The sequence below is a fragment of the Rattus norvegicus genome, chromosome 3 (genome assembly GCF_021556685.1).
Source record: "Rattus norvegicus strain SHRSP/BbbUtx chromosome 3, alternate assembly SHRSP_T2T, whole genome shotgun sequence".
Classification (NCBI taxonomy): Eukaryota; Metazoa; Chordata; class Mammalia; order Rodentia; family Muridae; genus Rattus; species Rattus norvegicus.
This window is the reverse complement of record NC_141536.1, coordinates 11,045,222-11,056,012: the sequence shown is the minus strand read 5'-3', so window position 1 is coordinate 11,056,012 and position 10,791 is coordinate 11,045,222. Positions and strand designations below refer to the sequence as shown.

At 48.9% G+C, this 10,791-nt stretch overlaps 1 protein-coding gene and 1 non-coding gene across 3 annotated transcripts in view; one reads left to right on the top strand and one right to left on the bottom strand.

The window, feature by feature from the left end:
- Positions 1-5,205: 5,205 nt before the first annotated feature.
- Positions 5,206-5,369, top strand: Rnu1-136 (RNA, U1 small nuclear 136). The gene has a single exon (XR_015685204.1). It is a non-coding gene; the product is annotated as a U1 spliceosomal RNA (small nuclear RNA).
- Positions 5,370-10,335: 4,966 nt separating this feature from the next.
- Positions 10,336-10,791, bottom strand: part of Ak8 (adenylate kinase 8) — a 116,175-nt gene continuing 115,719 nt past the window's right edge. For both annotated transcript variants that reach the window (NM_001004266.1, XM_087652604.1), the window contains exon 13: positions 10,336-10,668. In NM_001004266.1, the coding sequence (NP_001004266.1) occupies positions 10,431-10,668 (238 nt within the window). In that variant the 3' untranslated portion in view covers positions 10,336-10,430. The remainder of the gene's footprint in view (positions 10,669-10,791) is intronic.

Here is a 10,791-nt window from a genome sequence, read left to right as displayed (position 1 = left end):
AACTGTAATTTTCAAGATTTTAGCTAAAAACTAAGAATAATAACAAGTGTTTTGTTTTTTTTTAAACAGCTGCCAACACAGACAAGGCAGCCATTTGTTTCCCCCTGGCATGTGTACCCAGTGCTGTTAGCCTGTATGCCTCTCTAGGCCGGAATGTGTCTCAGTCAGATGCTGGTGAGCTGGCCAGTGGGGCTCCCCTTCCTTCACTGCCCCTTATGGTCAGCTATGGAGCCACTGAGACAGGAGAAGGCAAGGTTGATAAGACCACAACACAGCACTGTTTGGTCTTTAGGCTTTCCAGATCCATCAGGGCTGATGAGGGTGCTGAGGCCCAACTGGGTGCTATTGGAAACATCCAGTCCCGTGCTTTAGCAGACGTGGCTCCCCTTTAAGGATGAAGGGTTCCTGACCATCACCTTCAGAGGTTCCCTGTCCTTCTCCCTCCCCCAGGTCAGAAACTCAGTTCCTTTTAGCCTCGGGACAGGAGTGCAGCTCACTGGTACTTGCCCAGCAAGCACAAGGTCACGGGTTCATTCCTAGCACTGCCAATACCCAGGTCAGGATAGGGTTGAGAACAGGCTGAATGGTCACAAAAGAGCCATACAGTTTCAAAGTTGAGGAAGGAGTGCACAGAGATGTGGCTAGCCTAGGTTCAGATCCTAAGGCAGCCACAGTGACAGACACCATTGCTGCCTCATTGCAGTGTCAAGAGGGACCTAAATGCTCCTTTGCCAGAAAGGAGCAGATTAGAAGAGAGACCTGAGGCAGGGACCACTCCTCCAGAGAGAGAGCAGACACCCTCAGCAAAATCAAGAGCAGGACAGACATGGGGGTCAGGGAGAGGCTAGTGGTTGGCTGTGTTCCAGCCCAGGACTGACAGTGAGTGGTCAGTAATGATCGGTCAAGAATGGGATTCCCTTGTGTCCCTCCTGATACAATTCTGGAACAGCACAGATGAGGTGGTGGCCCTCAGATGAAAAAGTGACCAGTTGATTCTCAGGAGTGCTGCAAAGTCTGGCCCTGACCCATAGGTCCTGGTACTTTAGGGGTGAGGGACATGGTGAACTGAGCCATGAAGGTATTTGATTTTAACCATAATTAGTAGACCAGGGCCTTCAAAGCACATTGTCCACATCACCCAGCCTAAAGCTGGCAAAGCAAGGTTGGCTGGCTAGCCATCGGGCCCCAGGGATCTGCCTTAGTGCTGGGATTATAGGCATAGGCCACAGCACCTTGCTTTTTCCAACATGGGTTCTGGGGATAAAAGCCAGGCCTGTGGGTTTGCAAGGAAAGCACTTTACCAGCTGAGCTATCTCTCTGCACAACTACTAGGGCTTTCAAGACAGACCAAATATAATGAATATATGTAAGTCAGCCTAATAAAACTCATATGTATGTACATATGTACATACATGCATACACACACACACACACATACATATGGCCAGAACAGTCCAACAATGGCTGACTCATGCTGGAAAGGACAAGAACCCAGTAGTTGGTTATTCCACAAGGCCGAATGCTCCAACAGTCCCATTTTGACATTGAAGGCCTGGAGAGATGATGGTCCTCAGTCTATATGAGAAGCCCGAAGAATCCGGTTCTGACATCAGCTGCAACAGGATCAGGGTTCTGGTTATGAAACTGTCAGTCTTCCCATCTGTAAAATGTGTATCACAGAAGGCACCTGTCTAGCAGATCAGCCCTGGCTGGAGGCAGGAGGCCTCAGTTCTTCCCTCTGGCTTTCACCCTCACTGGGAGGAAGGAAGCACTTTAGCAGTTGCTTTTCCACATCCTGTCCTGCTTTTTCTCACCCAAAGCTGCTTCTAGTTCAGACACTAACCCCCCCTCCTCCACACAGCCTAGGGCTACAGGTAGGCTGGGCTCTCATCTCCTGCCTTGGATGGTCAGCACTACCAACACCCTGTTCCCAAGGGGTATTAGGGAACAGGCTGAATGGTCACAAAAGAGTCACACGGTTTCAAAGTTGAGAAAGGAGTGCACAGAGATTGTGTCTGGCCCAAGGCTCAGATCCTAAGGCAGCCACAGTGACAGACACCAGTGCTGCCTCACTGCAGTGTTGAGATAGAGACCCGTCCTGCCTTGGATGATCAGGAACCCTAGAAAGGCTCAGACCCAGGCCTGGCCACAGGGCTTAAGGTGCTCCAGGGAACTGATGTCCACACCCTCCAGGAGTGGGGTAGTGATTCCTACCATCCACTGGTTCAGTTTGTTTGTCTTCAGGACAGGGTTTCTCTGTGTGGTCCTGACTCTATAGATCAGACTGGCTTCAAACTCAGAGATCCACCTGCCTCTACCTCTCAAGTGCCTCCTAGCACTCAGGAGGCGAAGCTGGGGCATCTGTGAGTTTGAGGCCAGCCTGATCTTCAGAGTGAGTTCCAGGACAGCCAGGGCTACACAGGGAAACCCTGTCTTGAGAAACAAAACAAAAAATGGCCAGGTCCACCACCTCCAAGCTCTGTTTTTGAGACAGGGTCTTTCTATGTAGCTCAGACCGGCCTTGAACAAATGATCCTCCAGCCTTAACCTCCCGAAGACTGGGATTATAGGTGCTTACTACCATGCCCAGTGCCCTATCATCGTAAGGAAGAAACAGCAACTTACTACCATGCCCAGTGCCCTATCATCGTAAGGAAGAAGCAGCAACTTCCCTCAAATATCTTATTGGCTAGGTCCATATTCTCTAGGAAAATCAGGATACATAGCTGTTATCTTAGCAACTGAAGTAAACAAAGTTATCATGACATAGAGGGAAAGTAGACAGACAGCACAAGGCTGTGGAGATGGCTAATCATAGAGTGCTTGCCACCCACATGTGAAGATACCCATCACCTAGATATACCAGAAATGCCAGTTAGTCATGCCCTGCCTGTTATCTCAACACAGGGAAGCAAACTGGCAAGCTAGACTTGTGGAATTTGATGCGCCCTAGAGTCAATAGGAAACTGGGCCTGAATACAGAAGATGGAGAGCAACTGAGGAAGATAACTGCTCTGGTCCATACGCACAAACACCAGCATGTGCATGCACCTATGCAAGGAAGTTTTAAAAACAAGTGTATGCAATAGAATCCTATCATTGTATCCATCCATCCATTTACCCACCCATTCACCACGCAGCCTTCTATCCACTTAGCCTGTTACCCACCCACCCACCCACCCATCCATCACACTAGTCATCCTTCACTTACCCACCCACTCGCCTATCCATTCATCTGCCCACCCACCTATTCACCCATCCATCTGTCCATCCATCCATACACTCATCCACCTGCCCACCCACCTATTCATCATCCATCCACTCATCCATCCATCCATCCACCCATCCATCCACTCATCCATCCATCCACCCATCCATCCACCCATCCATCCACTCATCCATCTGCCCACCCATCCATCCACTCATCCATCCATCTATCCATCCATCCACCCACCCATCATCCATCCACTCATCCATTCACCCACCCATCCATCCATCCAGTCACCCATCTGCCCACCCACCCACCCATCCATCCACTCATCCATCCATCCACCCATCCATCCACTCATCCATCCATCCATCCACCCATCCATCCACTCATTCATCTGCCCACCCACCCATCATCCATCCACCCACCCATCAATCTATCCACTCACCCTCCCCTTCAGCTGAAATTGCAGGGCTTTATCTGTGGTCACCACAGCGATGGCCAGGAGGATGGGCATTTTCTTCCTGTGTGTTCAGCCACAGTATTTGTACTTTTTTTTTTTAAACAAGGAACATATTTAAATAATAAAAGATACCTATAATTATGTTTTCTAAAAAATGGAAGTTTGTTCTGTGGTCAACTATATGGCTTTTTTTTAATGACCCTAAACTTCTTTATGCACCTTAAAACTCAACATCTAAGCTGCTTTGTCTTCCGTGGGGTCTCCCATGAGTGTGGCTGCATTTAAATTGCCTCCTTTCTGATCCCCTGGGACTCCCTAGACTAGCCGTAATCCTACCGCGGTGCTCAGGAACCTTGACTGACAGCCCTAGGTAAGAACAAAGCCTGGTGACAGATACAATTATTTAATAGGGTGGGATGGTTCTCAGGGGCCATCAGAAACCAGATTGTTTCCCTCTCTCTCACTTTTGCTGTCTCTTTATAGAAAATGCCAGTCATGTGCACAGAAACTTTGCCTTTTCCCCTCTACTATCTACCTAGCCCTGGAGAAATGGCTGAGATTCAGTAATCATTTGTTGGCCAGGAGATGTGGTTCAGTTGGCAAAGTGCTCACCTTGAATGCAGGAAGCCCTGGGTTCCATCTCCAAAGCTGGATAAACCAGATGTAGTGGTACACACCTGTAATCCCAGCACTCGGGAGGAAGGTGGAGGCAGGAGGGCCAGAAGTTCAAAGTCATTCTTGGCTACATTGGGAGTTCAAGACCTGTCTGAACTTTGTAAGGCCTTGTCTCACAATATCAAACAAAGCACACAAGCACTTGATGAGGGAACAAGACTGGCTTCCCCATTTTCTCCAAGCAAAGTTAGACTACTCTCCTGCACCAGGCATATCCCAGATCCTCTCCCTTCTGTGACAGCCAGGTGTAGCAAAGGGTAGCCAGCTGCCCCTGTTTTTCACTCTGAGCCTAGGGAGAAGCTGATTGGACAGACAAGGCAGGTGTGTTCCTGATCTCACTGCAGCCACAACCAAAGACCAGGTCTCACTGGAAGAGGGGAACATGGACACACCCCAAAGGTACCTCCCACACCAATATGAGCTGATTTCACCTGAGACCCTGTGATGTCCAACTCTTGCAGAACTTCAGTGTCTGGATGGCAAATTATTCCAGGGGAGTTCATATAATACACAGGGGTCCTGCAGATGGCCCTACCCTGGTGAGGGGCAACACAGACAACTCTCTGAAAGCCAGGATGCCTGTCCCAAAGACACCTGGACAGCTAAAACAGGAAAGCAGGTAAGGCCAGGATCCACTGTCCCATATAGTCCAAAAGTCATTGTCAGAAGACTTTGGTCCTGTCTCCCCTACTGCCATGGGTGGCCAAAGAGCAGGCTGTCTAACTTCTTGGAGCTCCAGTAACCCCTTCTAGGAATGAAACAGGGACTTCTTGGTTCTGTGGAAATGAGAAGGCTGTTCTACCTATCCACTGCCTTTGTGTGTGTTAACTTTTCCTCTCAAAAGATCCTAGAAGAATACTTACTTACCTGGCAGGGGAGATACCATGATCACGAAGGTGGTTTTCCCAGGGCGAGGCTTATCCATTGCACTCCAGATGTGCTGACCCCTGCGATTTCCCCAAATGCGGGAAACTCGACTGCATAATTTGTGGTAGTGGGGAACTGCGTTTGCGCTCTCCCCTGGCCAAAAAAAAAAAAAAAAAAAAAAAAAAAAAGGCTCCTAGAAGACAATAGCTGTTTACCCTCATCTTAAGACAACACAGGCTAAACCACTTGTTTTGGTGGCTATTTTTTTTTTTTTAATAAAGCACAGGGCTACGACAGTGGCTTACAAGTGTCCCAGAGGTTAAGAGCACTTGCTACTCTTCTAGAGGACCCTGAGTTTGGTTACCAGCACCCATGTTAGGTGGCCCACAACTGCCTGTAACTGCACACACACAGCATGTGTGCACACACAGAAATAAAAATCTAAAAAAGCTTTTAAAAATTATATTTATGTATATCTCTGTGTGGGTTTGTGTGTGCAAATGTCCTGCTCATGAAGACTGGAAAAGGGACATCAGACCTCCTGGAGCCAGAATAATAGGCAGTTGTGTGTGAGCTGCCTGGATTGGGTGCCGGGAAGCAAGCCTGCATCTACTGGGACAGCAAGCCGCCACCACCACCACGGTGGCTATTCCTCATCCCCCTCCCCCTCCCCCTCCTCTTCCTCCTCCCCCTCCCCCTCCTCTTCCTCTCCCTCCTCCCCCTCTTCTTCCTCCTCTTCCTCCTTCTCTTCCTCCTCTTCCTCATCCTCCTCTTCTTCCCCCTCTTCCTCCCCCTCCCCTCTTTCTTCTTTTTCTCTCTTGAGTCAAGGTATCATTATATAGCTCTGGCTGTCCTGAAACTCACTACGTAAACAAGGCTGGCCTCAAACAGAGGTCCACCTGCCTCTGCCCATGATTAAAGGTGGGCGCCATCAGGCTCAGCTTGATGGGTAATTTTTTTTTTTTTTTTTTGAGCTGAGGACCCAACCCAGGGCCTTGTGCTGTAAGACTCTCAGAGAGAATCTTCCCTCAGGAGGGAGATCCTCAAGCCCAATGACCAGACCGAGTCCATAGGCTGCAATCTGCAAGAGGATTTTTATTGATCAGGAAGCACAGGTATCTGTGGGCGTCCCAGTCAATTCAGAAGACTGGCGCGCCTAGCAGAACCAGGGACGGGTTTTTATAGGGCATTGAGGAGCAGAAGCAGGCTTACAGAAGCAGATGCATGGTTACAGGGATGTGATTGGTGGAGTAAATGAGGCATACGTGTATGTTACCTATTTTGGCTATAATCATAACAGTGAGTTAGCAAAAAGTACATGGTGGTCAGGGCTTCCGGGGGGTCAGGGACTTTTTCTTTTTCCTGCCAGGTGGCCCATGGAGCAGTGCCCATAATTTAGTCTAGTTTCTGCATTTTGTTTTCTTTTCTGGTCTGTTTCGTCTAAATGATGGGTCAGCTTGTCCCACATATCTAAAAACTTACTTTTTACTTCTATAGTTGAGGGCCTTGGGCTTGTATAATTCCCTTTCTGGGAGGGGGTCTTTCAGTGCTTGCTAGGCAAGTGCTCTACCACTGAGCTAAATCCCCAACCCCTTGATGGGTAATTTTAACATTGACTTGCTGAGGTTAAAAGTCACCATAGAAACACACCTGTAGGTGTGTCTATGAGGGGTTTTCAGAGGACCTTCTGTGAACATGAACAGCACCACTCCATGGGCTTGGAGATCCTGGACTGAATACAAGGTGGGAAGCCAGCCAAGTATCAGCGTTCATCTCTGTGCTCCCCGACCATGGATGCAGTGTGACACAGAGCTTCACATTCCCACTACACACCTTCCTGCCATGGTATCTACTCTCAAACTGTGAGGCAAAATAAACCCTTCCTTCCGTAAGTTGATTTGGTCAGGGTTTTTTTTTTTTTTAAGTGTGTGTGTGTGTGTGTGTGTGTGTGTGTGTGTGTGTGTGTGTGTGTGTGTGTGTGTAGGTACCCACAGAGACCAGAAGAGAGCATCTGATGCCCTAGATCTGAAGTTTATAGTGGTTATGAATTACCATGTGGGTGCTGGGAATTGAACTTCTTCCTCTAGAAGTCTAGTAAGAACCCTTAACTGCCGAGCCATCTCTCTGGCCACTTTTATCAGGTACTTTTGTCAGCGCAATAAGAAAAGTACCTAATACACTTGTCTAAAGCCACTTGGTGGCATGGGAAACCAGGCCATTGAACTGGACAAGGCCATGCTCTATGGGAGGGACATCCCTCCTCGATAGGCAGCCTACTATGTTTAACAAGCTGGCCACAGAGTGCACACAACTGAGGCAGGAGGGTGGGCAAGAGGGAAGGAGGGTTAAGAATGTGAGCGATTGATCATGCTACCCACAGACGCCACTCCCTACACAGACCATGCGTGAATCTGCTCACTGCAAGTGTGGAGTCCCACAGTTGTGGTTGTATGAGGTCACATTCTCTGGAGTCCAGAATGATGTGCAGAGGAGGGAACAAGGAACTATGGGAAATAAAGCCTAGCTAAACTGGTGTCCTGCTGTCTCCTCTGATCAAAGAGGAAAGGGCTAAGTGGTGGAGCCTCTTTACCTATGTGAGAATTCATGTTTTCTCAAAGGCAGCTAATCTGCCGGTTACCAATGTTCCACAAATCTCCCTTCTGCAAAGGAATTAAAACCTTAACTTTTTTTTTTTTTTAAGTTTTTGGACACAGAGTCTTTGGGGTGATTGAATGAAAATGACTCCCATTGGCTCCTACGGAGCAGCAGTGTTAGGAGGTGTGGCCTTGTTGGAGGAAGTGTGTTATGGGGTGGGCTTTGAGGTTTGAGAAGCTCAAGTCAGGCCCAGTGTCTCTTCCTGCTGCCTGCAGATCGCCTGCAGATCCAAATGAACTCTCAGCCACCTCTCTAGCACTGTCTGCCTATGTGCCACCATGTTTCCACCATGACGAAAATGGACTGCAAGCCAGACCCATTGAAATGTTGTCTTCTCTCAGAGTGGCGATGCTCCGTCACACCCATAGTAACCCTAACTAAGGCAAGTCTCACTGTAAGCCCTGGCTGGTCTCGAGCTCACTGTGTAGACGTAATAATCATACGCGGAGAGGAGTGCCTGCCTGACCAGGTTAATTTTGCTTTATTAAGGTGTTCCTTTGTATGACACAGAGAATATTCTTTCCCAACACCCTGCGGGGAGCCCTGGCACACGAGACATGTGCTAATATGGGTGTGCACTGCCAAATATGTTTCAAGGTGGCCATAGCAGGGAACCTTGGTGGGGGAGACCCTGGTGGAGATTTGGGAGGTGAGACTCAGTGTCTGACAGACTAAGAAAATGAGAGCTGAGGCACACTCAGCAGACAGGAGGCACGACCCACAGGACGCGCCCCTGGACCTGTGAAACCCAGCTGAGGCAGGCCCAGGGGGCAAGCTCTGCTAGATATTCTGTGAGCTGTCCTAAGCTAGAAGGGCCTTGGGGCATTGGGCCCAGGGTTCTGACCTTCCCAGAGTCCTGTGTGCTAGAATCAGATCAGCCTGGTCCCAAGAGTCCTAGATTTAGGGTAAGTCTTAGGACAGGGGACCTTAGGCAAGGGAGTTATCTTCTTGCATCTGCGTGTGGCGGACCATCTGGAGGGTAGAGACAATGGAAGGAGGCATGAGAGGAATTTCAGTCACACCATCAAACCAAGGTCTCCCTGTCGCGGCTCCCCTGCTGGGTCTGTGGGCTGCACAGAGGACAGGGGATGACTTGTTAATCTACAGCCCTGCAATACTGCCGCCACTACTGCCACCATTACACACACACACACACACTCACACTCACACAGACACAGATACACACACAAACACAGATACACACACACACAGATACACACACAGATACACAGACACAGATACACACACAGATACACACAGACACAGATACACACACATACATACATACACACATACATACACACACTCACACAGACACAGATACACACACACACAGATACACACACACAGACACAGATACACACAGACACACACACACAGATGTAGACACATACACTCACAGACACACAGAGAAGATACAGATATACACAGACACACACACATAGACACACACACACCCCTCTTACAGGGCAGCTGCTAGCTGAGAGGCAGTTTAAATTCGAATGTGTCAAAATTAAATCAAACTTAAAACTCGCCTTTTCAGTGGCACTACCACACTGCAGATGCCTCGGGCGCCTCCTGTGACTAGAGGCTGCCAACATGGGCAGCACAGATAGAAGCAATGTCCTTCATTCCAGAGACTTCCACTGGGTGCCAGATTTCTCTTCTTCTTGAGACAGGGTCTTCTGTGATACAGAATGACCCTGAACCCCCTGGCTCTCTATGTACCTTGAGGCTGTCCTTGAATTCTCAATGTTCTTCACTCCATCTCCCAAGTGCTACAGGTGGGTGTCATCACACCTGACTCATATAATTTGAATGTTTGGCCATAGGGAGTGGCACTATTATAGATGTGGCTTTGTTGGAGAAGGTGTGTCACTATGGAGGAGGTTTTGGGGTTATATATGCTCAAGGTATGCCCAGTGTGAAACAGTCCCCTTCTGCCTAAGGACTTTTTTTAAAGTTTTATTTTATGTATATGAGTACACCGTAGCTGTCTTCTGACACACCAGAAGATCCCATTACAGATGGTTGTGAGCCACCATGTGGGTGCTGGGAATCGAACTGAGGACCTCTGGAAGAGCAGTCAGTGCTCTTAACCGCTGAGCCACCTTTCCAGCCCTCTGCTGGATTAAATTGTAAGAACTCTCTGCTCCTTTTCCTGCACTGTGTCTGCCTGCCTGCCTCTCACCATGATGACAATGGACTAAACCTCTGAACCCATAAGCCAGCCACAATGAAATGTTTTCCTTTATTAAGAGTTGCCTTGGTCATGGTGTCTCTTCACAGCAGTGGAAAACCTAAGACAGCACCCACCCAGTTGCCTACAGTGGGATGGCGCTGCTCTTTGAGGTGGGCCTTATCGGAATCTGACTCTAGAAGAAGGCCTAGCCTCTGGCATTCCACTCTGCCCTGCCATGCGCCTCTTGTCCTGTGCTGTCAGACCCCATAAGAAGGCTACTGAGGCTGTGACTAGCATCTTTATTGGCTGGGTGGGGTCTGATGAAGGTTGAGGGCAGGGGATTTGAGTGTCTTTGGGGCTTGTTCCTGGCTCCCCACATATCAGGTAACTTTCCTGGGCAGAGGATTAATGATTCCACTCTCTATATACTCAAAAACTGTGTATGGGTCCTGGTCACCGTTGACAATGATGGCCCGATCGTAGTACTGCTCCAGGTCCCCAGAGTTCCTATAGAACAAGTCCGTTTGGAGCTTGATGTACTCCTCTGAATCCTTGGGGTTCTGCAGGAGGCGAGCCTGGACCTCTATGGTGGGAGGGGGCTTGTACATGAGATGGAACCTACAAGGGAAGCAGATGACAACGGCCTCAGTCCTCTGTTGCCCTCACTAGAGTCCCCTTGTCCTGTCACCATGACTGCCAGACACAAATGCCAGCTGAGCATCAGGACTAGCCTCAGGCTTC